The sequence below is a fragment of the Epithele typhae genome (genome assembly GCF_022376455.1).
Source record: "Epithele typhae strain CBS 203.58 chromosome Unknown BXZ73scaffold_3, whole genome shotgun sequence".
NCBI classification, from domain to species: Eukaryota; Fungi; Basidiomycota; class Agaricomycetes; order Polyporales; family Epitheliaceae; genus Epithele; species Epithele typhae.
In genome coordinates this window covers 1,267,603-1,292,679 of record NW_025954194.1, presented here as the reverse complement: position 1 = coordinate 1,292,679, position 25,077 = coordinate 1,267,603, and the positions used below count along the sequence as shown (strand labels likewise).

Here is a 25,077-nt window from a genome sequence, read left to right as displayed (position 1 = left end):
CCGCGGCGATGTCACCGGTGCGCGCAGGCGCCGCCGTGCATACAGCAACCGAGGCCTACGCCGCGCGGGCCGGCACTCTGCTCTGCTCCTCCTCCATGGACCGTCTCCGAGCTCTTCGTCGCACCGGCCCCGCCACGCCATCTGAGCGCACGCCTCTTCTGCAAGGATCCCCACGCCGCGGCCAGACAACATCCAGCCTCTCGATAGACGAGCATGAGGACCTCCCCCACATTGGTCCCTTCGTGGCCGCAATGCGATCTGAGGACCTCCCGAATTACACTGCCGAGAACCTATACCCTCCAAGCCTCTATTCTCGCTCACTTCGGGCGTCCTTCGCGCTATGCTCGCTCATGTACTACCGCGACTACCTCAAGGGCCACTCGCCACGCGGGCGCAACATCTGGGTCCAATGGACTGAAGAAAAGCGGCGTACAAGTGCACTTCAAGACGTTGACATGCTCTTAAGCCAGGTGTGGGCACAGTTCATCTCTGAGGAGGGCTCTCCAAACGAGCTGGAAGAAGTGCTCTGGGCTCCATTTCTTCTCTATCCAGATTCCAAGCTGTCCGTCCGTCGTGCGTCCATTGCTTTCTTCCGCGCACCCCGAAGTTCATGTTCACTGCCAGTTGTTGATTTCCTCGCTGCGGGGGAAACACCTGTCGACCTCGTCACCCATCCCCTGATACATTTGAGTCTCCTGGATACCTGGAGATATGGCCGTTCTAGCCGTTCCTCCGACGATAGTATTTCAGCCAGGATCCTCCATCTGGTTGACGGCAACGGGGTCCCTAGGTGAGTAAATACTCATTTCTGCAGACTTTGCACTTGTTTACCACTTACAGGGTGCTACACCTCATGGATCTTCTGATATTTTTCGCTTTCCTTGGGGTGTACTGCAGCTATATCATTGCGCCTGCCAATCAAGCAACGGCCATACAACCAGATTCCAGAGGACCACTCATTGCACTATACGCGCTATCGCGGCTATGTCGTCGGTGGTCCGCGTCCACCCTGTCGTTTGCACTCATCCTGGGGTCGTTCATCTCGTTCGTCCCTTCCACACCTCCAGCCACGTCCAGCGCCTTTCTTTTCGCCATGCTCGCCTTCGCTTGGCAAATCGTCCTGCTCCATCTCCCAGTGCACCCTAGTCCATTGTACCTCCTGCCCGTCGAGCGTATTCTTCCTTTGACTGTGCTGGTGTGGCGAGGACTGCTCCGGACCTTTCTTCCAGTCACGGCGTTCTTCCTCCCAGGGTTCCTCATCTCGTTCTTCCTTCTATCCGTTTCCCTATATGACAACTTCTTCGTTCTTTCTTGTGGCCTCTTCGATCAGGCGATGTCTTCACCAATGGAGACTCGAGTTTTGATATTCACTCTGTTCATTGTCATGTTTATATTTCTATGCTGCGCCCTTGGCGGTGCTGTCCTGGTGCAGCCCTTCCTTACTTCTCCAGAGGGCCCCGCTCCTCTTACTTGGGATCGATACTCTCCCTACATTGGTGTGGAGGCTCGTCGAGTGTTTGCTCGTACAGTTGCGATCTATTCTGGCCCATATTACTTCCCTGCTCCTCTCAACATCCTCCACATACTCTTTGTTCAATTTCCGGCCGCCGTTGGTGCCATTGCGGGATGCAAGTCCCGTTCCAAAGTTTTCGATGTCGCCGAGAAGGTGTTATGGAGAGTGACAGTAGCGCCATTCGCCTTTGTGCTTTCGACCCTTTGGTTGTGGAACCTACGCACCCGATAGCTCAAGGAATGTTCGATTGCACTGCTACTATATCATACATGGTGTTGGAATTACTTTCTCTCGTTAAGCTACTGTGTGTTATAATTTATGCTGTACCACGTGCCTGAACATCGGAGGATTTGGCGCGATGTGTATACTGAAGCGTACGTGATGCGTGAGGCTGTGTTGAGCGCTGAGTGACTCTTCGGGACCGGCGTCTCGGCCTTGGCCACGGTACCGGCCGTGTTGCCAGCGACTTCGCTCTCCTTCAGACCATGATGAGCTCACGCAAGAGGGCGAGTCGCTCTGGCGGAAACCCTCTATCCAAGCGCCGAAGGACAGGTGGAATCGGACAGCCCACGCCCGACGACGACGTCCCCATCGCGCAGTCACAAGCAGAGGCGCCGTCCGCCTCGGCGTTGTCGATCCGGACCGTTGCTCCCGAGCATGTGTCCTCACTGTCTACTTTCTGCATCAGGTCGTTCACTCAGAGCTTTCAGCGGCTTTCGGGCGAGGAAGACGTGTGGGATGACGCGAGACTGTGGCTGAAGGAACTCCCAGACGCCCTCCTACAAAGGGTCTTCACAGCTCTCCGGCAGACATGTCCCACCTTTCTCCATCATGGATTTATCGCTACTGTAAGTTGCTCCTGCATTTTATACTATGCATCCTCTCAAGGAATCAGTATCTTCTGCGTGGCCACGCAATAGCTTTGGGTGAAGATCTCCCCGCTGTTTCCAGGAAGACCATCCAAGCTATCGGCGATGTCCCTGCGAAGGACAAACTTCGTGAGCTGAGTCTGACCGGACTGTCAAAGATAGCAGACCCTGTGTTTGCGGGAGTCATAAAGAAACTTCCTTCACTAAGGAAAATAAATTTACGGTCAGTTTACTTCCGTCTCACTAAAGCATCTACTGGATATTGAAACTCCACCAACAGCGGCTGCACGAAAGTGTCCCAGAACACTGCTGACGCGATAGCAAACCACTGTACATTACTTGAAGTGCTCAACCTCAACTACACTGCGGTGCCTGCAGCCTCGCTAGCCCCCGTACTCCTGAACTGTAAACAGCTGGAGGTGCTCAAGGTGGCTGGCATTCCCAACTGGGTAAGCTATCTGTGCCATTCGCGAACCATGACTCATCCCAGAAACATCAGACCGACACCACTGTCTCGAAACTGTGGACCGCCCTCGAGGTCTCTGGGGACCTCACGTTCCCAAATCTCCGCTCACTCAAGCTGCGCCAAGCTCCTCTCACCGATACCGTCCTCCACCCGATCCTCGCCGCGTGTCCAGGCTTGCAGCGACTCAACCTCTCATTCACAAACGTCAAGAGCCTCACCGTCTCGCACGGCACCAACTTGCCCCTCAGCCCCCACCTAGAAAAACTCGTCCTGACCTCGACGAAGATCTCCGTGCTCGAGCTCCCCGCGCTCATCAGGAGGCTCCCGAAGCTACGGACGCTGGCCATCGGCGCGCTCGGCGGTGGGCAGGGCTCCAGCGCGGCGATAGCAAACACGTCCGCGATGACGCTCACGGACGACGCGCTGCGAGAGCTCGCGCGCGCGATCGCGGCGCACTGCCCGGACATCGAGCGCGTGAGCCTCGTCGGGAACACCAAGCTGGGACTCACGGGCTCGCGCGGGCCCGACGCGGCGCTGAGCCAGTTTGTCCGCGCGGTGGGGCGCCGGTGCAAGGTGCGTCGCCGGGAACGGAATGACCCGACCGGATCACGCTCACTCCGTGACGTGTGCGTTTCAGGGTCTGAACCTGGCCAGGATCACCTCGCTCCGCTCTTCCGACTTGGAAGGCCTGGCGGACGCGGACGATGGAGAAGGCCCGCCGCGGCTGACGCATTTGAATCTGAACGGCACGTCTGTAGATGACACCGCTGCGCCATATCTGTCTGCGTGCGTGGATCTACAGACTTTGGAGCTGGGAGGGACGAAGATGAGCAGTGAGTGTTTCGCGGTATACATCGGGATTGCGCAGTTGATACGTGAACGCTTTTGTAGGCGTGGGACTCTTCCCTATCATCGACGCGTGTGAGAAGCTCGAGAAGCTGGACCTGACAAGCTGTCGAGGGGTCAAGGTCGGCGAGAGGCGTCGCTTCTTTGAAGTGAGTTCCATACACGGATGTTCAAGACACAGTTGTTCACCGCCGTCAGGTTTGGGAAGAAGAATGGAAGAACACCTGAACCAGAACAGGTCGGAAGGAGATGGAAAGCAATGGCGTATATTAAGACTACAAATGCCCTGATACAAGGAACCCTGTCAACTACCCACTCATCGTAATATCCCTGTTCTGTATCTTGTTTTATGCAACTTAGGAGGGAACACACTGCGAGTAGAAGTCGCTATACTTCACACAGGTCGAACCAGCTGTGGACAAGTCCTCGTATCAGCATGCGTAATCTAGGTCCCACATCACGAAGGCACGTACCAGCACAAGCCGTGGGTCCGGTCCAGCTTTGGCCACCACACTGTCCATAAACAGCCGAGGTGCCGGTGGAGGTAGGTGCAGTCGAAGTCGTGGTCGACGAGACCGTCGTCGTGGATTTCGAAGTTGTAGTGGTGGTCGTTGGCATGGAAGTGGTGGTCGTAGTTTTCGAGGTCGTAGTGGTGGTCGTAGGCTTCGAAGTTGTAGTCGTAGTCGTAGCCGTCGTGGTCGGGCTCGTCGCAGAACCCGACACGTCTCCATAGAAGATCCCGCGTCCGTTCGTGCCTATGTACACCCTGAAGAGCCCCGAGTCAGCGACCGTTCCTCCCTCCCAGACTAGAGACGAGCGAGCAAGCACACTCACCGGCCGTAGGTGTTCAGGTCTGCAGCCATGCAGTTCGACGCCGCCGATCCGAACCCGTGCGCCGCGTCGTTGATCTTCACCCAGCTCGCGCCGGCGTCGTCGGAGCGGAAGTAGCCGACGCCGCCGATGTTCGCCGCGGCGAACACGGCGGGGTACCCGCCGCTCGTCTTGGGTGCGCCCAGCGCCATCGCCCACGCCTGGGTCGGACCCGAGATCGCGGTGAAGGTCTTGCCCATGTCGGCCGTGTGGAAGATGCCCTTGTCGGTCGAGACCCAGACGTCGCCGCTCAGGCTCGGGTGGACGACGACGTGGGAGGGCGAGGTGGAGGAGCCGAGCGTGCCGGCAGTGGCGGCGAAGGTCTTGGCGCCGTCGGTGGAGAGGTAGAACTTGGACGAGTCCGCTGCGTAAAAGAACGAGTTGTTGCGCTTGTCGGAGGCGATGACGGCGGTGGAGGGGAGCGAGGAGACGACGGCGAAGGAGTTGGTGAACTGCGAGACCATGATGCCGTTGGAGGGCGTCTTCCAAAGAACGGTGTCGCCGTCGGCGGAGAGGGCGACCTTGCCGCCGCCAACGTTGTCAGGTGCGCCGTAGTCCTGGTACCTGAAAGAATCGCCTCAATGGGGCGAACAGGGTGAAGAATGGCTGGTGACGAACCAGGTGGAACCAGAGTTGGACGAGAGAGCGATCTGTTTGCCCTGGGAACCATCCGTCGAGGTACCGACACGAACAATGTTGGAGGGCTTGTTGCCGGCGTAGTCGATGTCCGAAGAGGTAGTGTATGTAGGCTCCGTCCGGGAGGTAGTGGGAGCCTTGTCGAGGTTAGTGTGGACGAATCCTATACCCTAGATAAGCAGACAGCAAGAACCTTCACGTAGGACACAATTACCGTCAATATCGCCAATGGCAGAAATCAGCGGAGGACCTGAGGGGGGAGAGATAAGGCCTTGCACAGAAGTCTCTTCCACTCCGTCGGCGAGCGACTTGAGCGTCACGTTGCGGACCGTGTCCCACTTCAACAGGTCATGACCGCCGTAGATGGTCAACCCCGTGCCGTAGAGCCAGTGGTTCGAGTCGAAGGGGTCGATGACGAGACTTTCCATCATCCAACCGATCTGCTTTTCAATGTCGGAGGCCGTCATGGAAGGCCCAATCCAGGGCGCTAAGCTGTCGTCGTACGCGTAGTAGCGGTCCATCGATGGGTACGAGTCCCACGCCCAGAGCCCAGTCCAGGTCGTACCGCTGTCAGTTGAGCGGAAGATCTGTCCGTCGGGCCACCAAGCGTTAAGCGCAGCGACCATGATCGTACCAGGTTTCTGGGCATCGAGGGCAATGCCGCTGAACAGGAGTTAGTGACGGGGAACAGAAATGTGACATGTCTACATACCCAAAGCCGAAGTAGAGGTCACCGGCAGACACGGGAGTAATGTCCTTCCAGGTGCCAGCAGCAATGTCGTACCTATGAATGTAGCCCTGGGCAGCGAGTTAGTATCAATGCTGCTAACAGGACTTCGTTACTCACGTTTGTGCCATCGTAGGGACCAGCACCATCGGAGTACGAAACATAGAGTGCCTTCTCCGCTTTGGAGAGAACACCCTTGTGAGGCATGAATGTGTGGTTCTGCCCAGCAACAGCGCTCCCTACAGAGCTGATGAGAATTTGGCAACACATACTTAAGCAAGCTGACGACCCACAAGTTGAACCGGCATCCTGAGACACGAAGACGTTGTTGGCTCCAAGGTTGGCCACACCGACGAAGATACGAGGAGTAGCAGTGCCTGAGGTGCCTGAAGTCGAGTCGAAGGTGACCCAAGCCAAGCCGACGATGTCGCTGTTGTATCCAGAGGCATCTGTGGGGTCAGGGATGTAGGTACCTACGTGGTGCGTTACGTTAGAGAGGGCGTTTCTTTTAGACACACATCTCCACTAACCGACACTGGGGAAGCTCTTGACCTGGCTCCATGTAGCGCCGTGGTCAGTAGACTTCCACAGGCCATTACCGCTCCGAGCACCGAACAGCAAGATGTTGTTACTGTTCGGGTCGATGGCAAGGCGCTAAAATGACAGGTCAGCTTCACGGTCATCCGACAAGGGATAGCCATCCGCACCTCACCCATGCCGCGACCAGGCATGTTGCCGCCAACTTTGAAAGGAAGTTTAGAAGGCGTGAACGAAGCGCCACGGTCGGTGGAGATCAGGATTTGCCCGTTGTTGGGATCCCACGAGTTTGTGTACATGCCAGTCGCCTTTAAAGACGTGAGCAAACACGTTGAAGGGGAGACCAAGCGAACGTACCAGGTACAGCCGGCTGGGATCCACAGGGTCTGTCGCAAGTGCGTCGACACCCCAATAATCCCAACGCGCATCGTCGGCAAAATCCAGCAGAGGCGTCCAGGAGTCGTCCGAGTTGAGCCTGTAAGCCGCGCCAATGTCCGTGCGCGCATATGCGAGGCCTTTCTCGGAGGGGTTGAAGACGATGCCGGGCACAAAACCGCCCCCGCCGCCGATCTTGACGTTCTTCCAAGAGTATGTCTGGGATGAGACTGCGGCCACGAGGGTGATGGCCGCAGAGACGGACAAGGCCGTCAGGAGCGTTGAGTGCAGCATGTCTAGCGAGGGGCGTCGAACGGTCGGAGGAGTGCTGAGCTCATTATATGCGCGGCGCCCAGTGAGCGGGGCCCCGAGTGGAAGACAGGAAGCAAGGAAAGTCGTTATTAGCTCCGAACATCATGCGTTCCGCAAGCGTTGACCGAAGAATATGCGGGGCAGAAGGGCGAGTGAGGTCGCATGTGCGAGGGTCGGCACAACTCGTAGGTGGCCTGACAGGGTGACGAATAATAATGTTCCGAAGATCATCTGCGACATGTAAGGCCGAGACTGAGCCGGAGGGTCCAGCTGTTGCAGCACATGGGACACATATCTAGGACACATATCACTCGATGACGAACAGTATTGCAAGATCAACGGGACGCTTACCGCGCTGACGAGCACAGAGGGCTGAATGGGGAACGGCAGGCTTGCGGGGTTACTGAGGCCCACGACGCTGAGAAGGCAGACATGACAACAGTGGGAATTGGCGCGTTGCATTGGAGGTGATTAGCCTTCGACGTCGAGCTGTGCTCGGTCCCTATGCGGCACACACACGGTCAACCATGAGCCTCAGCGGGACGACCAAAACCTGTTCGTGCGAGAGGCACATCTGCGATGTCGTACTAGAAGACCACAGATGGACAGAGTGACGTTTGGGGGTCGCATGCGAGGATGGGAGATCAGCTGACTGGGGAGCAGATGGTGGATGGGTGCCTGGGGACGGACATCGCTGGAGAGCAGTGCACGGAGAAATTTGGCTCCCATGGGTGAGAGACTGCAGTGCACAGGGCCACACTTGAAGCGCGTGCCTGCCCAGTGTAAGAAAGACCTGCAGGGCGAGGACGAGAACGTTCAACCAGACAAGGGCCGCACGCGGAGAGTCGGCGGGTCGCCAGGCGATGGCCGGCCCGGGTCGGTCCGTCGTGGGTGGCCGCTCTGAGGCGTCAACGGCTGCCTTTTCGGCTACAAGGCCATTTGTTGTCCTCCACAACAACCTCGCAGTGGCCGTGTGTCCACCTTCTCTCGCTAGCGTTCCCCCCGCTCTCAAAGATGCCCTCTCGCGCACCACATCCACACTTTCGCCCTTTCCCCTCTCTCTGCACCCCTCACCTCTGTATACCGTGATGTCTCAACTCCTCAGCTTCCTCCGTTCCACCGCCTTCACTTTCAGTTGGCCGTTTGCTGCGCGTACCCCACACACCCAACCGCCAAGATTTCTCACCCTGGATGAAGGAGTCAATACCGGTGGCGGCGCTGCAGGGTCTAACGACATGGAACTAGATGATGAACCTCCTGTCAGGCCTTCCGATCATACTCGCATCTTCGTCCCGGATGGTTCACTTGCTTGGGCTGCGTATGAGGATTTGGACCCAGAATTCACCGACCCGATACTCCTTCACGGTGGGTCACCTTCGTATCTTTCGGTTCTGACATCTGAACTTGTCCGTTTAGAGTCTTCCTCTTGCGCCACTGAGCTGGGACAAGCCCTGATCGGACACCGTTTGACGCAGCTTGTTCGCAGGAGGTATATATTCTCTACCTCAATCTCATTTCTTGTTTAACGATGGTTTCAACGAAGATGGCTGCGTGACGCACCCTCGGCATTCGTCGGATCCTACAGAGAGGTGCATCCATCCGTCACACACTCCACCCCGAAGCCGCTAAGCGTCATCCCGTCCTACAGATAGCACTATTGTGCTCCAAACAGTACCTCCGTTCAATGCAAGGCGCGGGCGTGCCCAGAGTAATCAACGTCTACGACGACGTGAACTACATCAATCTGGCAATTGTGCCTCCCCACCCCACCCTCTGGTTCAACGCATCAGCCGTGATGCCGCATGCTCTCAAGAGAGCAGTCATAGAAGCTTACAGGAAGCTGCACCGTGCAGGTATTCTTCATAGCGCGGTCGAGAGGCATAACATCCTCATCGGAGCCGACTGCCGCGTCACACTGTTCAACTTCTCCCACTCCAAGTCCACACGCCCCGTCGACGGGCTTTTGGGCCGTGCAACAGCCAAAGATTTCCAGGCGGAACTCAGAGAAGTCAAATACAAACTTGACTACGACGGCACTCGTGCACGCACTCGTTATGCTTTCCGGGACACTTCCAGGGACCCTCGCCTCATTGAAGGCAGGATTGTCAACGAGCGGAATGGGAAAGGCGATGACGGCTACGTCTTGCATCCCGCCACAGGCAAGCGTTGGCGCGAAGCATTCCCTATGGAGGAACCTGCACGAATATACGTCCCTAGCCGAAATGCTGAGCAACGAGAAGACGCGCACCGCGAGTACGAGGAGGCCCTCAGACGTCTAGAAACACGACATCGGGACGAATCTGAGCTACCGCTTTTTGTGTGGCCTCTCAAGTCTCGGCTTCCAGCTCCCTTGGCTGCACTACGGGAAAGGGACCCCCAAAAACACCAAGCAATACCCTCGGCGAAAGGTGCGCCTCGAGATGGCATTCATCCTCTCAAGTACCCATGTGCGTCATCTTCCCCTGCATGCTGCCCTTGACCCCACTAATTATGCTATGCAGCGACCACGAGAAGCTACAGCACGGGTTCTGGCCCGCTTCCACAAGCGTCCCCCTGCGACTCACCCCCAGCTGAGATCAAGGTCCGGGACTTCGTCTCGGAGTCCTACACCGGTCCCCGCGGCTTCTACGTCCCACACCCGCCCACAGAGGCCCTCTCCTCCCTCATCCGCGTGGCCCACATCCGGAACGAGAACGCGCTCGCCTGCGGCGCGGAGGGCCTCGACACGTACTGGCGCGGCGACGCGCACGCGCACGCGCCCTCGAGCGGCTTCTCGCGCCCCGGCGGCCACGGCGACGACCACATCTCGCGCGGGCACCTCAAGCGCAGGCGCGAGGCTGCGCTCCGCGGGTACCCTCTGACCGCCTCGGAGGAGCGCGAGGCGAAGCGGCGGCGGGTGGAGGACGAGCGACGCGCAAGCCTGCGCGAGTCCCCCGACCGCCCCGTCCGGTTTCTCGACATCCCGATGCCCCCGGCGCCGCCCGTGCCGCAGGAGATGCGCTTCGTCGAGGTCGGGGTCGAGCCTAAGCCCCGCGCGCAGTCGCATCGTGGTCGCACGGCCGACTTGGACGTGCGGTCGACCGGGGCAGACGACGGGCAGGCGGAGGCGCCGCGGCACAGGTTCGCGTGGCTGCCCCGCCCGATATTCCCTCACCGCATCCCGGGAGCGGTCCGCAAGGGCTCGTTGAAGCGCACGCGGCCGGTGCGCGAGGTGTCGTATGACCTCCGGACGTGGCAGCCGCGGCGGCTCGCTGAGGAGGCGGCATCAGACGAACGCCCGTGCCTCTGTGTCACGGAAGACGGGTTCCCGAGGTGTGTCCGCGAGCACAGCGGGTTCAGCAGCGACGAGGACGAGGACCTGGACGACGTGGTGGCTGCGGCGGTGGAGGAAGCGGCGAGGGAGGACCGCGAGGACACGCCGTTCCCGGACTTCGGGATGCTCGGGGCGGGCAGCACGTCGAGGCGGAGCGCGCGGCTCGCGCAGAAAACCGCGAGGACGTCGAGCGCGAAGGGCAAGCAGAGAGCCGCGAACGGGAAACGAAAGGCACCCGATGACGCCTCGGATCTCAACCCAGCCCCCACCCGCAGGCCTCGGCTGTCCTCGAGCGCGCCTGAGGCTGGACCTTCCTCTCACCGTGGCCCAAGCTCCTTCCACCGAGCGTCGCCGGACGCGTCTGGTTCCGGCACAAGTACGAGCCAGGGCACCAGCGTTGCTGCTTCGTCGAGCGGCGGCAGCAAGACGAACACCCGCACTCGAGGTTCGAGCTCCAGCCGCCGCCGCTCCGTGCGCTTCGCCAGTCCGGATCCAATCCCTGCATCAAGTCAAGCTGGACATTGTCATCGATCGGCCTCCCAGACCACTTCCAGTGCCTCCTCGAGCACAGCTGGTCCCAGCACTAGACCCCTCGGTTCGAACGCGGAACGCGATAGCGCGCGGGGCTCGCAAGGGATGAGCAGGATGAACAGCTTTCGAGGTCGTGCGAGGAGCGGACCATCTGCTGCACCTGCGCACCGGTCGGACTACGACTCGGACTTGGAGCCCGCCCCCTCGGCCACGCCTGCGCAACACTCGCCGGCCGTGCGGGAGAACGCGCGCTTCTTGGAAGCAGGTGCTGGGACACGGGTAGCCCCGATGACGTCCGGGCCGGACACGGATGTCGACATGGTGGACAGCATGCCTCTCACGACCGTCGACGACATTATGGAGGACGTCGCGTCGCGTATGTGGATGGACACGCAGAAGAGGCGGGCGACGTCGATCACGCATTGGCTGGCCCATGGGGGGTTCGAGGACTTTCCGATACACGATTAGACATCGGATGTCGCGTGTATTTGGGTTCTGTCGTTGGTGCTCTGCTCGTGACGCCCTGCAGCAGGATCATGTGGAGTTCAAGAATGAGAGTTTTGGGTCCGGGGTCTGTGTTCCTGCTATGCATTGCGCTGCGTGTGCCAGTCATGTGCCAAGCGGTGGGCCAAGTGAGTCGAAGTCCTTGGTTGTAGAGCGAAGATGTCCGGAAACGCATATGATACTTGTGTACGTATCAATCAGGCTAGGTGCGGCTCTCGGCTATCTTTCCACTGCACGAGGGATCTCCGGTGCCACTGGGTTTTGCATCTCCAAGAGGCAAAGCCGTGATCACATCCACTCGGACATACGTTAGCGACTCGATCGTGACTCACGGGGAAGCGTCGCAACTGTCGAGCTTTGTGAGCCGGGCGATGGCTCTGACAACAGCTGAGAGAGGTTTACGAAAATGCGAAGGGTACTCACATAGCCCTGTATGCACTCACAGTTCCGAGTCCTTCTGCTGCGGCTGAGGTGTGTGTGGAGGCCAGCAGTTGTGGCAAGGCCGGGGGCTGGAAATCAGTTCGGACGTGCCTGGGGAGCTAAGCCAAACACAGCCGCTCGCGTATCCGCGGACGTCGCTGGTCGTGTGCCCGGTGTTTTCGCCTCCGCCATGCTAAGTGGAGCGTTCCCTCTGCGCCCACGCGTGGTGGCCGACGTTCGCGAGCAGGCACAACCCTCACGCTCGCAATAAGGTATGCCCTGGCCTGCGCAGATAGGGAGCAGGGTCAACCGTGAGCGGTTCGGACGCCCGGAGGTGAGGATGTCGATCAACGGGTCGGCTGCGACAGGCGATCGGTCGGTGCGCTCACCGCTCGTCCGAGATCATCATCTCCCCCTGGGCAGCCTCACCCGAACGGACGGCACGATCTGAGCTGGGGGCGAATTCGTTGCGATCTGCACCACGCATTCCACGTGACTCGTGCTCGCGCCGGGACCACAGCTGGGCGCACCGTCGGAGCCCATGGTTATGAATGAACGGCCGATGAGCTACTCATCCGCGACATACGGACCTGATAAGTGCGCAGGCAGGGCGGAGGACGAGCAGACCTGCGTGGGCTACGCGACGGTAGCCGAGTGTCGCAGCTGGGGGCGACGGTGTGTTACGCGCGCCACTGACGGCACGAGAGATTTTGCGCGCGACCCCACAGCGGCCAGGCGCGTGGTTATCGCCCTGCCCCGCACCAGACGCCTGCCTCTTTGACAGCCTGCGCGGGGCACTGGCTCACAGACAGGCATCTCACGCGCACTTACGCGCGCGCGCAGGGAGGGCGCACCGCAGCGGGAATGGAGCAAGGAGAGGCGGGGGCAGTGAGGGCGAGCAGCTATCGCGGGAAACGCAAGAACGAGATTGGACATGGCAGATAGCGGCGGCGGGGGCGCTCCAGCTGCCATCGCTAGGGACGCCGGGCTGACGGAGGATATAAACTCGGCCCCCGTCCGTCCGGACGCGAAGCTCCTCAGGCCTTGCCTTCCTCCACCTCCCGTCTCTGTCCCCCATCCTTCCACCATGGGCGTCGAAGACAAGCGGTCCGCCGACCCTCACTTCGTGAGCGAGGCCATCGTGGAGAAGCCTCTCGACTACGACTCCGAGTCGTCAGGCGCAGCCCCCCAGAATGGCACCCTGAAGCGTCAGCTCAAGAACAGGCACATTGCCATGATCAGGTCCGTCCGTCCCCCTCCTCGCCCGCGATAACACGCTCCTGACCCCACGTCTCTCGCAGTATCGGTGGTATGTTTCCCTTCCCCTTAGCCGCTCATCCGGCCCGTGTAACCCCTTCGCGATCGCAGGTGTCATCGGTACTGGTCTCTTCTTGGGCAGCGGGTCCGCTCTCGCAAAGGGAGGGCCCATCGGTCTCCTCCTCGGCTACCTCACGGTCGGCACGGTCTGTTTCTCGGTCATGGTGCGTTTCTCCCCGCGTGGACATTGTCGCTCGACCTATTCTTATCGCACCACTCCCTGCGTATGTTTGATAGATCTCGCTTGGCGAAATGATCGCGTACTTGCCGCTCCCTGGTGGTCACATCAAACTGGCTGAGCGTTTCGTCGACCCTGCGTTCTCCTTCACTATGGTATGCATCACGTGTTTACCGCGTCCCTTCGTGCCGTCCGTTTTCGATCGCACTCACTCTCCGAATCCAGGGCTGGAATTATTGGTACAACTGGACGATCATTCTCCCCGCTGAGCTCTCTGCCGCTGCGGTTCTCATCAACTTCTGGAACAAGTCTGTCAACAACGCCGTGTGGATTACCATGTGTCTTGCCGTCGTCGTCGGCATCAACCTTTTCGGTGCTGGTGCTTACGGCGAGGCCGAGTTTATCTTTGCGTGCGTTCTCTTGTCCTTGTGATCTGGGGATGTGCCCGATTGACACCCCCTGTCTCAACTAGCTCGATCAAGGTTATAACTATCGTCGCTCTCATTATCATGGGCATCGTGCTCGACCTCGGAGGAGGTCCCAACCACGATCGCCTCGGCTTCCGTTACTGGAAGAACCCCGGTCCGTTTGTCCAGTTCGATGGCATTGGGGGCGCCAAGGGACAGTTCCTTGGTTGGGTCGCTGTCTTGACCCAGTCTGCCTTCTCCTTCATTGGGACTGAGATTGTGGCTGTACGTCATCGTTATAAACGCGTTTTGAACTCCTGACGCTTACTTACTTCGCATAGATCGCTGCTGGTGAGGCCAAGAACCCTCGCCGCAACCTGCCGAAGGCGATCAAGCGCGTCTACATCCGTATTCTGCTCTTCTACATCGGTGGTGTCACTGTCATCGGCCTGCTCGTTCCTTCCAACAACCCCGACCTCAACCTGAACACGTCCAACGCCGCCGGGTCGCCTTTCGTCATTGCCATCAAGACTGCAGGGATCAGCGGTCTCCCGTCGGTCATCAACGCCGCTCTTCTCACCTCGGCTTGGTCTGCTGCCTCCTCTGACCTATACACCTCGTCGCGCGCCCTCTGTGAGTATAAGTATAACTTGGTTTCGACGGGGACGACAAAAGCTAAATTTATTCCACTACAGACGGCCTTGCCCTCTCTGGGAATGCGCCCAAGATCTTTACCAAGGTCACGAGAAACGGTCTCCCCATCGTCTCGCTCCTGTTCTGCGCGATGTTCGCTGTTCTCGCCTACATGAGTGTGTCGTCGGGTGCTGGTACCGTATTCAACTGGTTCGTCAACAGTGAGTACCCAAGTTCAAAATGCTGTCTGCACAACTTGTTGACATACTCGCACAGTGACCTCGATTGCTGGTCTGATGACCTGGTTTGGCATCTGTGTGACGTACGTCCGCTTCTACCACGGTTTCAAGGCCCAGGGCTTCGATCGCAAGACTCTGCCCTACGCGCACTTCCTCCAGCCCTACGCTGCCTACTGGGCCATCTTCTGGTGCCTCCTGATCTGCTTCGTAAGTGTTTCTGGGTTCACGTTGCGTCGTGGCTGTGCTGACGCCCCGCTGCCATTCATTCAGTTCTCGGGTTGGGCTGTCTTCCTCAAGGGCCATTGGGCGACGGACACGTTCGTCACGAACTACCTCCCCTTCGCCCTTTTCCCCATCCTCTACGTTGGCGCGAAGTTCTGGTTCCGCACGCCGATGGTCAAGTACGAGGACATGGACTTCATCTCCGGTCTCAAGGAGATCGAGGCCGACACTTACGACGAGCCCCCTCCGCGCAACGCGCTGGAGCGCTTCTGGGGCTGGCTCATGTAAAAAGCGATCGTCGTCGTCGACGGACGTGTTGTTGTGCTACAAGGTCCCTCGGAGGTGTTGTGTGTGTACGGGCGCCGCGCGTCGACGCTAGTCCGCGCGGCCCGTCTTTCCTACTGTACTGTAGCTGTATATCCCATTCGTATACCACGAGTCCGGACGCTAGGGCCGGTATGCTCTATAATCTATGCCCAGTAAAAGCACACATCGAGGGCCCGCGCGCGGACGTCGGATCATGTCTGCAGATTATTTGCGAGGTGGCCGCATAGGCACCACAAAGTCGCACGAATATGCTGTAAGGGATTGCATCCGTTGACGTCCGCGCCAGGGACAGGTACCTGCAGATCCACGCGCGATTTGCTTCCGCAGCGTCCAGCCCACTCGAATCCGCGGTCTAAGCCCATCCGGACGCGGCCGCGCGGGCTGCACTCGGTCCAGTCGCGCGTCGTGGCTCTTCTCGTGCACGCGGCCGCGCTCTGCGACCGGGTCAAGGATCCTGCGAAGACGCCGCCAGCGGAGATGTGCGTTGTGTTCGATAAGCACTACGTAGAAGGGGCTCCGCGAGTGCTCCAACATATGACGCTGGACCAGGGTCAGAACCTCGCCGGCCGGAGTACGTTCTCCCGCGCGCACTGCGACCCAGTGCTGGCTTCCCCGCCTTCTCTCCCCGAGCCGCCATCTTCTGACGTTCCGGCGTCGGGATCCATCGATGGGTGATGTGGATGGGAGACTGGGATCAGAGGGCAGAGGGCAGGTGCGACCGTGCCGGGCGCCGTGGCGACGCCATCGCGGCAGGTTCCCTCCCCAGCTGTACTTAGGGCGCGCTTCTGTCCGCATCGACTCTTCCGAACGGAACTGCGTCATCGCGCGCTCCTGGTGGAATGCGAGAGGGGCATGAGAGGGGACGAGCGGCTGAGCGGCGACACGGCGATATGCTGTCTTCGTCGACGAAGGTGTGTACGTGCTGAGGGGTACTACTTACGTCTGTATCGACAAGCGCGACTCACTAGCGTGCGGATCACCGAGCACGATTCCCCATAGGATGCAACGACGTACTTTTCAAGGCCGCTACACTGTGCATTTGTGGGAGACCTCCGCCGCCATGCCCCGCTTGGTGGTCTCAACCACCCTTTCGGGTTGCTTGTTTGACGATGTGTGATGTTCCTTGATGCAGCCACTAGTTTGTTGGTTGAGATATTGTTCACTGGCGGGACCTCCGCCAGGGGATGCGTTGGATGGGTCGGCGACGGGTGTCGCGAAACCCATGGACACAGTGAAGCTGGACCCTTGAGGTCCAGGCTGTGCCTGGCGAGGCCGACCAATCGACGCCTGTAGACCGTCGCTAGGCTCGTCAACGAATGTATGTGAGGATCTTGAGGCTCCCGCAGCCACTACGGTTGCCGACCCAGACCCAGTGGTTGACGTTGACGGTGCCAGAGTGGACTTCTGAGCGAGGCTTCGACCTCGACCGCTGATCGGAGGGAGTTCAACGACTGGGAAAACGGGCCACAGCCTCTCCGTCGGAAGAGTGGCAGAGAGGAAGGAGATCGCGAGTGAGCTGTGATCTTGCTTGGCCATCGTAAGGGATAGACGGGCGAACACGCGATTAGCGGAGGTGGAGAACTCGACGATGGTGCGAGGCAAGAGAGGGAAAGTCATTTTCTCTTGCCCCGGTGTCGGCGCGCTTTTGGACGAGAGGGGCATCATGAAGAGGCTGTACTTGTGTCGGTCTTCTGCCCGCCAGAAGCAATGTTTTGCGTGAGGCTCAGTTTCCTGTGTTCGAGCTCCGTGATGCGGCGCCAGGATGCCTCAACGGCGCGGAAAGGCGTGACGATATGTCTCCGTGAGATCCGCACGTCACCGCGGCCCTCCCGGACGTACTGGATGAACATGCTCACCCGCCCGTCCAGCTCGCGACGTTGGAGCCGAGTGCGACGAGCAGCCAGGATATCAACAACGAGGTGCAGTTGACCCGCGAGCGTGAGGCCGCCGAGCGCCGTGCCGAAGGTGCGCGAGTGGTGAGTTTGAGGACGCTTGATCAGCGCGGCGACGCGATCCTGAGGCCGGAAACCACTCCGAACTGTCCGCCGGCATCCTGGTGAGGTCGTTTGTAGTGCACGAGAGGTGCGGACGGGGTATCACCGCGCGGCCATCATGGATGATAATCAGCTGCAGGTTTTGGGCCACCCCCGCACGTCGCTTGTGGTCTGCAGATCGTCCATAGACGATTTGCGGGGAGGGAGCTCGGCCGAGCGGGCTGACCACAGACGGGGATAGGTCCAGATGCCAGGACGTACACTGCTCACGGATGTCAGCGTCATAGTCGCTTGCGTACTTACGACGTACGTCCGTGGTGGGTGGCATTTCCAATTGGACCGTAGGAGGTGCGTCTCTCGATAGGCCACGACTCGGAGAGCGCGAGTGCAGGACCCATGACCTGCTGCCCCATAAGCGGCAGTGCCTTCGCAGGAGGCATGTCTGAGAATGACGGTGAAACCGACACTGTGAATTGGTCAGTGACCAGAGTGTGCGAGGTACGGGTTTGAACCGTTGAAACCTGGGCCAGACTCCGATGCATGGGCTAGCCGTTAGCGTCGGGGAGCGCTGGGGCATAATCTCCGCCATAGACCGGACCAGGGGATGAGCTTCTGAGAAGACGAAGGCGGCGGACAAGGGGAGAGTGGAACGCCAGTGCTACGCAGTGGAGCCCTAGGACCACGCGGCATCCCTCCGTAGCGACAGTTGGGACAATGACAGTCTGGGGATCCGAGGATGGTGCGGCGTGGTGGCCGTCGCGAAGAACCAAGTATTATCGCGCCGACTCTTTGTACGCAACTTGTACGCATAGACGATGGTGCAGGCCAGCCGTGTCCCCACGACGTCACACCATCTGGTCGAGGCCACACATCGTGCTGCGCGCGGCGGCAACAAAGCTTGGAAGGCTAAAACTAGCGGCGGGAGTTGCGGTCGTCGGGCCCTTGTCCTTAGCAGGCAGGCCTTGGGCTGCTAAGCAGTTGAGCATATCCGTGGCAGAGCCAACGGGAGCGCGGGTAAAGGATGGTGGATGCCATGTTTGAGATCATGCGGAACGCGTCGGCCAACGCTCTGGACTGTGCGCGCGGGGCGGCGGGAGAGGGTGCGCAGGCGTTCATTATGGGGCGGGCTGTACGGTAGAGGCGTGATACAATCATCGCCGGACGGTGTCGTGATGGATGATCTCGCCCGGTACATCCTGTCCATGGGAGCCTGAAGGGGTCCAGTGCCGTTCTCCCTACACGCTCGCGCTAGCCACCCAGCCGGCCTCTTGCACCTGCACACCATCCTGGACGTCCATCACGCCTCCGTGCCCGCTTGCTTCCCGCCCCGACGTCCCTCTCCCTGTCGCCGATGCCTGGCTCCGACCTGGACGAGCTCTACTCGTCGTACTCCTCTCGCTCGGGCCTCGCCGACGTCGACGACCTCGATGTCGACAGCCCCGTGCTCGGCCACCTCTGGGCGGACGGCGAGGACCGGCGGGTGACGAAGAGCAAGCGCGAGTCTGGTGAGTTCCGCCCCCCTTTCGCTTTCGCCCGTTTTAGCACTGCGCCCATCGAGAACCTGGCCCCGGGCCCGTCACGACCGCAGACGGCCCCGCGTCCTCCCCGCCCCCCGCCCCCATTCCTGCTTTCCGTCTGCGCTCTCCTCCCATCCTTCCCCCCGCTCCGGCCCTGCGGCCACAGCGCGTCCCCTCCTTCGCCTTCCCGAGCGCGTTTCAGTGCTGATCGGCCCCCTTTCCACCCGCGCAGAGCTTGACTATTACCACTTCTCCGCCCTCTCCCCCCCGTCCCCGTTTTCCCCTGGCAAGACCGCCATGCTCGCCCGGCCGCGTGCGCCCACACCTTCCCGCGTGTCTGTGGCCGTCGACGACTGGAACTCCGACTACGACCCCCAGTCACCCGACGCCTCCGTCTCTCCCTCTTCCGCCTACGTCGTCGCCTCTCCCCCGCAGATGCTCACCCCGTCTCCCGTCATCAACTCCCACTCCCTCTCCGCTCTCGGCTACACCGCGTTCGGCGGCGCCAGCTCTGCGCCCGGCCCCCACGACGAGGAAGCATCCCACTCTGATCATTCCTCCCAGCGCTCGACGTCTGCCACCGCGCTCCCCGATCCCTCCCAGTTTCCCGATCCCTACCCGACCTATCGCAGGCAGCCCGCGCGCTGGCAGGTCGGCACAACCACCCCCGCCCTTTCCTCAGCCGACTCCTCCTCGGCATCCACCCGCTCGTCCGCATACACAGGCTCCGCAAAGTCAGGTGACTACGGCCACGTCCATGTCGCTCTAGGCGAGGACGAATCGGCCAAGGGCGTAGGCGTGGGTATAACCACCGACGAGGTCGTCCAGCTGCTCTCCAAGGAGAACGGTGCCGTCCCCACCAACCAAGGTAGGACCCCCGTGGACCAGTCCCGGTGGTCGGACTTCTACCAGAACGGCCTCCGTTCGCGCTCTTCTTCTCTCGCCAACAGCAACAGCAAGCCCAACTCAATGCACGAGAAGGCCCTTCGTGGGTCCCCCAGCTTCGACATGGGCTGGCAGCGGCCCGACGAGCGGGATGAGCAGGGATTGGCGAGCGACGAGGACACGGACGAGGATCCATCTTTTGAGGATGATGAAGACGATGAGGATGACGGCGAGGGAAAGGACGATGACGAGGAGCCTACGAGTGCGGCTATCATGGCAGAGGACGGTCGTGGGGTGATTATTCATGGTCACGACGTCCCAGTGAGCAAGCTGCATGTCTCTCCAGGTGCGTATCCCTCCATCTATGCGCGTCGAAATCGCTGATTCGCCCCAACACGAACCAGAGACCACACATCTGCTCATCGGATCGTCCCCTACCCAGAACGCCGTTCCATCATTCCTCGCCACTACGCTTCCCCAAATCTCTGCGTCCCTCCTCGCCCTCGACATCTCGGCCAACTTCCTGAGCGCTCTCCCACCAGCACTTTCGACGTGCGAGAGGCTGGAGGAGCTGAACATCGCCTCCAACCCGCTCCGCGTTCTGCCGACCTTCTTGGCAACCCTCGACAGCCTCCGCGTTCTCATCGTCGATGCGACGGGTCTCACCACGCTCCCGGCGAACCTCGCTTCGCTCGAGAAGCTTCACACGCTCAGTGTTCGGCGAAACAAGATGCATTCGCTTCCGAGCTGGCTCTGTATCCTCCCGGCTCTGGAGACCCTTCTCGTTGACGGCAATCCCTTCCAAGGACCGTGGAAAGCTCTCATGGAACCCCTCCTCTCCCGCGGCCCGCTGTCTCCCACATTCCCGCCTTCCACGCCCATCTTCCCCCTCCCGTCCGCCAGCATGCGGAGCATGATGACCACTGCCACAACAGAAACAGACGACTCCGAGGAAGCCGTCCCGCTCGCTACCCTCGCCGCTCGCTCCGCACCCGGACGCGTGAGGATGAAGACCTTACTGTCACCTCACCGCGTGCTCCGAACCTTGCGCGATCCATCACCGCTCCCACTCCTAACACCACCACCCAGCTTCCATCCCCCGGGCTCTCTCGCACGAGAACAACGCCGAACCGCGCATATTTTGACAAAAGCCGCAGCGGCAACGCAGGGCCGCAGTCGATGTTCAGTGAGGCCGGCGCACCCGGCACGTCTGCGAAGTCCGCTGGGCCTGAGAATCAGGTCCGGAGGATGAAGAGCGCTGGCGAGTTGCACCGAAACTATGGTGGTTCTCTCCGCAATCCCTCCGCATCGGCCTCTTCGTCGCCCCAGCGCCCCGCGCTCACCGAGTATGTCACGTCAGCCTCAAGCTCCAACTTGCTGACCATGGCAAATCTGGCGAATGCCGCGGAAGACTCGTCTATGCCTCGCCGATTTGCAAGTCTCGGGGTCGCTTCGGGTGCGATGTCGCCTACGTCGAACAGGTCTCGTCGGACTGTGGAAAGCAGTATCTGGGATAGCCCAACAGAGGATATCGAAACTTCTCCCGTCCCCCCGCTTCCGAACCGGGTGGCATTTCCACAGGGAGAGAGCGTGTATGCTATGGATCAAGCACCACGGCCACGCTCGAAGCATGAAGGGGAGAAAAACAGTCGATGGGGCTTCCTCAAGAAAATGTCAATGGGCAAGATGCGTCCGGATCAGCCTGTGCCCACGAACCGGTTGTCGCACCACGGTTCGCAAGCGCGGCCGGGTGCCCGCCCCGGCTCTTCACGGCAAGCACCCTCTATGCCCGTCATCGATGCTCGCTTCTCCACAACCGGCGCTGCCCTCCACCAGCCCGAGCTGCCTGGCACGGAGCCCGCCATTGCACCCAACCTCTCGCGGCAGGCATCTGGCGACCTTCTCAAGATCTCACCCCTCGACCAGCTCAAGAAAGCGTCGACCGAGGCCGCGAAGCAGGTCCCCCGGTCGTGACCAACGGCCTCCTCTCCCCTACCACGCAAACGTCGCGCGCGAACAAGCGCAGAAGCTTCCTGCCGATCGACATGACCCCGATCCCGATCCCGAACGCGTCACAGTTCGTGCCCGACGTCACCGCTACGAACTCCCACGAAGAGGCGGAAGAGTCGGCCGTAGCGTCGCTCTCCGTGCCCAGCCCTGTACCCGCCGAGGCGTCGTTTGATGAGATCCGTCTACGGGAGGAGGAGCGCGCGCGTGAGGCGCGGATTCGCGCCCTGCGCTCGGTCATGTCCTACCTCCGCGACATGCACGACCTCAGCCAGTCCGCGACGCAGACGCTGTCGATGTACGGCGGCCCGCCTGCGGAGATTCCACCTACGCGCTCGCGCCGGCCGACGATGGTCGACGGCGGGCGCATACTGTCCGAGGCGTCAATGTCGTCGATGGGTTCCGGGCCGTCGTCGCGGCCGGAGTCGATGAACTTGCGCCAGACCGAAGGCCGGATGGGCTTGTCGATGATCCAGACGAATAGCGTCGCGACGACGGACAGCATTGGCTCTGGTGCCGGGGAAGAGCGCAAGTGCAAGGACGACAAGTCGAAGCGGGTCAGGGTCATCCAGGAGATCGTCGAGTGCGTGCTCATATATATGGTTCCGAAGGCTGACTGAACGCTCAAGCTTACCTTTTGCGTCCTAGGACCGAGAAGACGTACGTCAAGCAGCTTCAGGAGCTCGTCGACATCTATATCAAGCCTGCCACTGCCACCATCACCATCTTGAGCGGTGTCAGTCAAATCAAGGACACCGTCGTTCCCTCGACGGATCGGAAGATCGTCTTCGGAGGTCTCGAGTCCCTGTACTACTTCCACAAGGAGAGCTTCCTGCCCGCGCTTGAGCGTGCCGCCCATCCGCTCGCGATCCCGTCGAACGCTGAGGACGCACGGATCTCGCTCGACGTCGCACGGCATGTGGCCAACACTTTCACCTCGCACGCCGCTTTCATGAAGATGTATTCGACCTCGATCAAGTAAGCTGTCGTCTTCTCCGCGTTTGCCTCTTTGCGTCAGTGCTGATCATGCATGCGTGCACAGCAACTTCGATAACTCGGTCGCGAGACTGAAGCAGTGGGTGTCTGACAAGCCGCCGCCTGCGGCGAGCACTGCCCTGTCACCGTCGTCGAGCACCGCGCAACTTGCGAGCCTAGGCATGGGTCTCACGGGTGGGCTTGCGAACGTGACGTCGCCGGACGGATCTTCAAAGGAGCCGCCGCTGTCGTCGAGCCAGCGCAAGCGTCTCAAGCAGTACCTCAAGCGCTGCAAGATGAACCCCCGGCACTCGCAGATCAGTCTCGAGAGTTACTTGCTCCTCCCGGTGCAGCGTATCCCTCGTTACCGCATGCTTGTAAGTCGTGGATCACATCATTTAAGATACAGTACCGTTGCTAATCAACCACTCTGGGGTTGCAGCTCGAGCAGCTGGTCTCTAGCAGCCCGCCGGCAAGCGAGTTCATGGACGACCCCATCGAGCGTGCTTTAGCGGAGATCTCTGGTCTCGCGACCACCATGAACGAGGGCAAGCGTGATGCCGAGTCTCGTGGTCGGCTTGTGCAGTGGCAAGGCCGGATACGCGGAAAGTTCCCCAGTCCTCTCGTGCAGCCGCATCGGTGAGTGGATGAATCTGGCGTCTTCTGTTGTGTCAACTGATCGCTCTCTCTGTCACAGTCGTCTCATCATGGACGGTCCGCTACACCTCACTCGTGTTGTGCGCAAGGCGACGGTGGCGTTCGAGGTCATCAACGCCCAGGGCGACTCTTCTTCCGTCGAGGTCGAATGCCTGTCACCCGAGCTCACGCCACGGTCCCTCATCGGTATTCTCTGCAACGACTTGCTGGTGCTTTGCAGGGATCCTTCTGAAGGGCAGGACCCGAGTTCCAGTGTTGATCTCTGGGCTGTGCTTCGCATGCAAACTCTTCCGCAGCCGGCGAGCATCGTACACGCCAGCAGTACGTCCTTTGTCTGTATGCGCTGACGGCGGTAGAACTGATGTTGGCGTGCGTAGCCCTCCGCTTGGTCGACAACAAAGCGATCCTCTACTTTGACGCGCCGTCGACTACCGATGCTCTGACGTGGTTCCGAGGTGAGCCCGGTTGCTCGTATCCGATGACGCCGTGGGGTCCTGACAGACACCCTCGCAGCTATTAATCTGCATATTCCTGCATCGAAAGCTTAAATTTCTACGACCCTATCTGACGCTTGCCACTAACAACCTCATATTGTCTCATTACACCCGATCTACTCCCCCGTCCCTCCATACTCCATGCCCTGCCGGCACCTGGCCCGGCCTCCCTCCCTCGGCCCTGGCCTCGGCCGAGCCTCCCACTCTCATGTGCACGCTCGTTTATACTGTATTCTGTCAGACCGCCCGCTCACCATCGCAGACCTGTGTCCTCATTGTCAGCCCTTTCGCTCCTTACCACCTACCTTTATCTCATCTGCATGCCCACGGGTTCCTCTCTCCTCTCTCCTCTCCTCTCTCCTCTCTGTCTCTTCACTGCATCTTTTTATTCTAGACTGGTCTGTGTACTTAAGCTGCCGGCTCTGTCGATAATCCCATCTAAGTCGCTTCGTATGCCCTCAGTCTTGTCCTTCAGGGTGATAATCGGTTGCTCGTGGATTACGGTAGGTTACAACAACAATACTATGCGAAAAGGTCCCCGACGGATGTGCCGCTGCTGTTCAGAATGCAACCAGGCCGAGTATGATCACTCCGACGGCGCACAACCACGGCAACGCTAGCGTTTGCCTCGTTGCGTCGTTGCCGGGTCGCGCTGCATCTGAAGGGCTGACTGTTGCGCCCGAGCCTACTGTTGCCGCATGACAATTGGCGAAATCTAGACGAACACAGGCGAGAAAGGAGCTTACCGGACGCTCCCTGTGAACGAGACGAAGGAGTCGCAGTCCCGCCGCCGGCGTCGGTGCTAGCAGAGGTGAGGGGGGAGACGCTGGTACTCACACTTGGAGTGCTACTGCCGCTTGCGCTAGGATTGATCACTGCGTTGGTCGACCTGCGTGGAACGAGCGGCGAGTTGACGCTACCGAACGGCTTAGTAGGACAGGGGACGAAGGACGCACGGGCAGAAAGTGAGGGTGTAGTCGGCGTTCAGGCCGGAGTCGCACGTCCACAGAGCCGTGCCGCTCGATTCGTCGAACGCGTACGCGTACGCGTTGGGGCAGTTCCCCTCTGCTCGCGGAGTCAGCGCCATCGCCGTGCGTGGGACGGAACGAGGGAGCGCCCACTGAAATAGGTGTAGAACTCGACGCCGGACGAGGGGCAGGTCGCGGCGGTGGCGTGGCTGCCCGAGCAGCAGTTCGCAGAGTCGGCTGCGTGTGCGTTTCCGGGGGCACGGGTTAGATTTTCGGCGGGATGGTGCTGTGGGGGTGAGGCCTACTGAGGTCGCCGTCCAGGTTGGCGGAGCATGCGC

The 25,077-nt window shown here is 60.1% G+C and overlaps 7 protein-coding genes across 7 annotated transcripts; 4 read left to right on the top strand and 3 right to left on the bottom strand.

The window, feature by feature from the left end:
* Positions 1–95: 95 nt before the first annotated feature.
* BXZ73DRAFT_39992 (RNI-like protein) lies at positions 96–3,922 on the top strand (the record flags this gene model as incomplete). The annotated part of the gene is made up of 10 exons (XM_048018490.1): positions 96–573; positions 625–790; positions 949–1,702; positions 1,996–2,361; positions 2,409–2,605; positions 2,663–2,831; positions 2,882–3,421; positions 3,486–3,681; positions 3,740–3,843; positions 3,893–3,922. 10 exons carry the CDS (start codon positions 96–98, stop codon positions 3,920–3,922), a joined length of 3,000 nt encoding a protein of 999 aa, XP_047882800.1.
* Positions 3,923–4,050: 128 nt separating this feature from the next.
* BXZ73DRAFT_87336 (uncharacterized protein) lies at positions 4,051–7,133 on the bottom strand (the record flags this gene model as incomplete). Its single annotated transcript, XM_048024523.1, has 11 exons — positions 4,051–4,106; positions 4,168–4,460; positions 4,529–5,128; positions 5,183–5,363; positions 5,415–5,863; positions 5,913–5,998; positions 6,048–6,166; positions 6,221–6,400; positions 6,458–6,581; positions 6,635–6,772; positions 6,822–7,133. The coding sequence occupies 11 exons, from the start codon at positions 7,131–7,133 to the stop codon at positions 4,051–4,053; spliced, it is 2,538 nt and encodes an 845-aa protein (XP_047882799.1).
* Positions 7,134–8,239: 1,106 nt separating this feature from the next.
* Positions 8,240–11,463, top strand: BXZ73DRAFT_73955 (uncharacterized protein; the record flags this gene model as incomplete). The annotated part of the gene is made up of 5 exons (XM_048021963.1): positions 8,240–8,516; positions 8,568–8,640; positions 8,695–8,740; positions 8,824–9,559; positions 9,653–11,463. The coding sequence occupies 5 exons, from the start codon at positions 8,240–8,242 to the stop codon at positions 11,461–11,463; spliced, it is 2,943 nt and encodes a 980-aa protein (XP_047882798.1).
* Positions 11,464–13,006: 1,543 nt separating this feature from the next.
* On the top strand, positions 13,007–15,203 carry BXZ73DRAFT_96930 (amino acid permease; the record flags this gene model as incomplete). Its single annotated transcript, XM_048027203.1, has 10 exons — positions 13,007–13,161; positions 13,221–13,228; positions 13,288–13,400; positions 13,474–13,569; positions 13,640–13,824; positions 13,887–14,106; positions 14,163–14,454; positions 14,517–14,675; positions 14,731–14,900; positions 14,964–15,203. The coding sequence occupies 10 exons, from the start codon at positions 13,007–13,009 to the stop codon at positions 15,201–15,203; spliced, it is 1,638 nt and encodes a 545-aa protein (XP_047882797.1).
* Positions 15,204–16,903: 1,700 nt separating this feature from the next.
* BXZ73DRAFT_73953 (uncharacterized protein) lies at positions 16,904–17,676 on the bottom strand (the record flags this gene model as incomplete). Its single annotated transcript, XM_048021962.1, has 2 exons — positions 16,904–17,295; positions 17,547–17,676. 2 exons carry the CDS (start codon positions 17,674–17,676, stop codon positions 16,904–16,906), a joined length of 522 nt encoding a protein of 173 aa, XP_047882796.1.
* A 1,512-nt stretch (positions 17,677–19,188) lies between these two features.
* On the top strand, positions 19,189–23,825 carry BXZ73DRAFT_87334 (uncharacterized protein; the record flags this gene model as incomplete). Its single annotated transcript, XM_048024522.1, has 15 exons — positions 19,189–19,355; positions 19,386–19,600; positions 19,622–19,984; positions 20,043–20,596; positions 20,644–20,984; positions 21,006–21,053; positions 21,078–21,142; positions 21,164–21,597; positions 21,660–22,228; positions 22,294–22,623; positions 22,688–22,997; positions 23,063–23,259; positions 23,318–23,598; positions 23,655–23,732; positions 23,791–23,825. 15 exons carry the CDS (start codon positions 19,189–19,191, stop codon positions 23,823–23,825), a joined length of 3,987 nt encoding a protein of 1,328 aa, XP_047882795.1.
* A 506-nt stretch (positions 23,826–24,331) lies between these two features.
* On the bottom strand, positions 24,332–24,858 carry BXZ73DRAFT_73951 (uncharacterized protein; the record flags this gene model as incomplete). The annotated part of the gene is made up of 4 exons (XM_048021961.1): positions 24,332–24,456; positions 24,518–24,527; positions 24,609–24,687; positions 24,728–24,858. The coding sequence occupies 4 exons, from the start codon at positions 24,856–24,858 to the stop codon at positions 24,332–24,334; spliced, it is 345 nt and encodes a 114-aa protein (XP_047882794.1).
* Between the last annotated feature and the right edge of the window lie 219 nt (positions 24,859–25,077).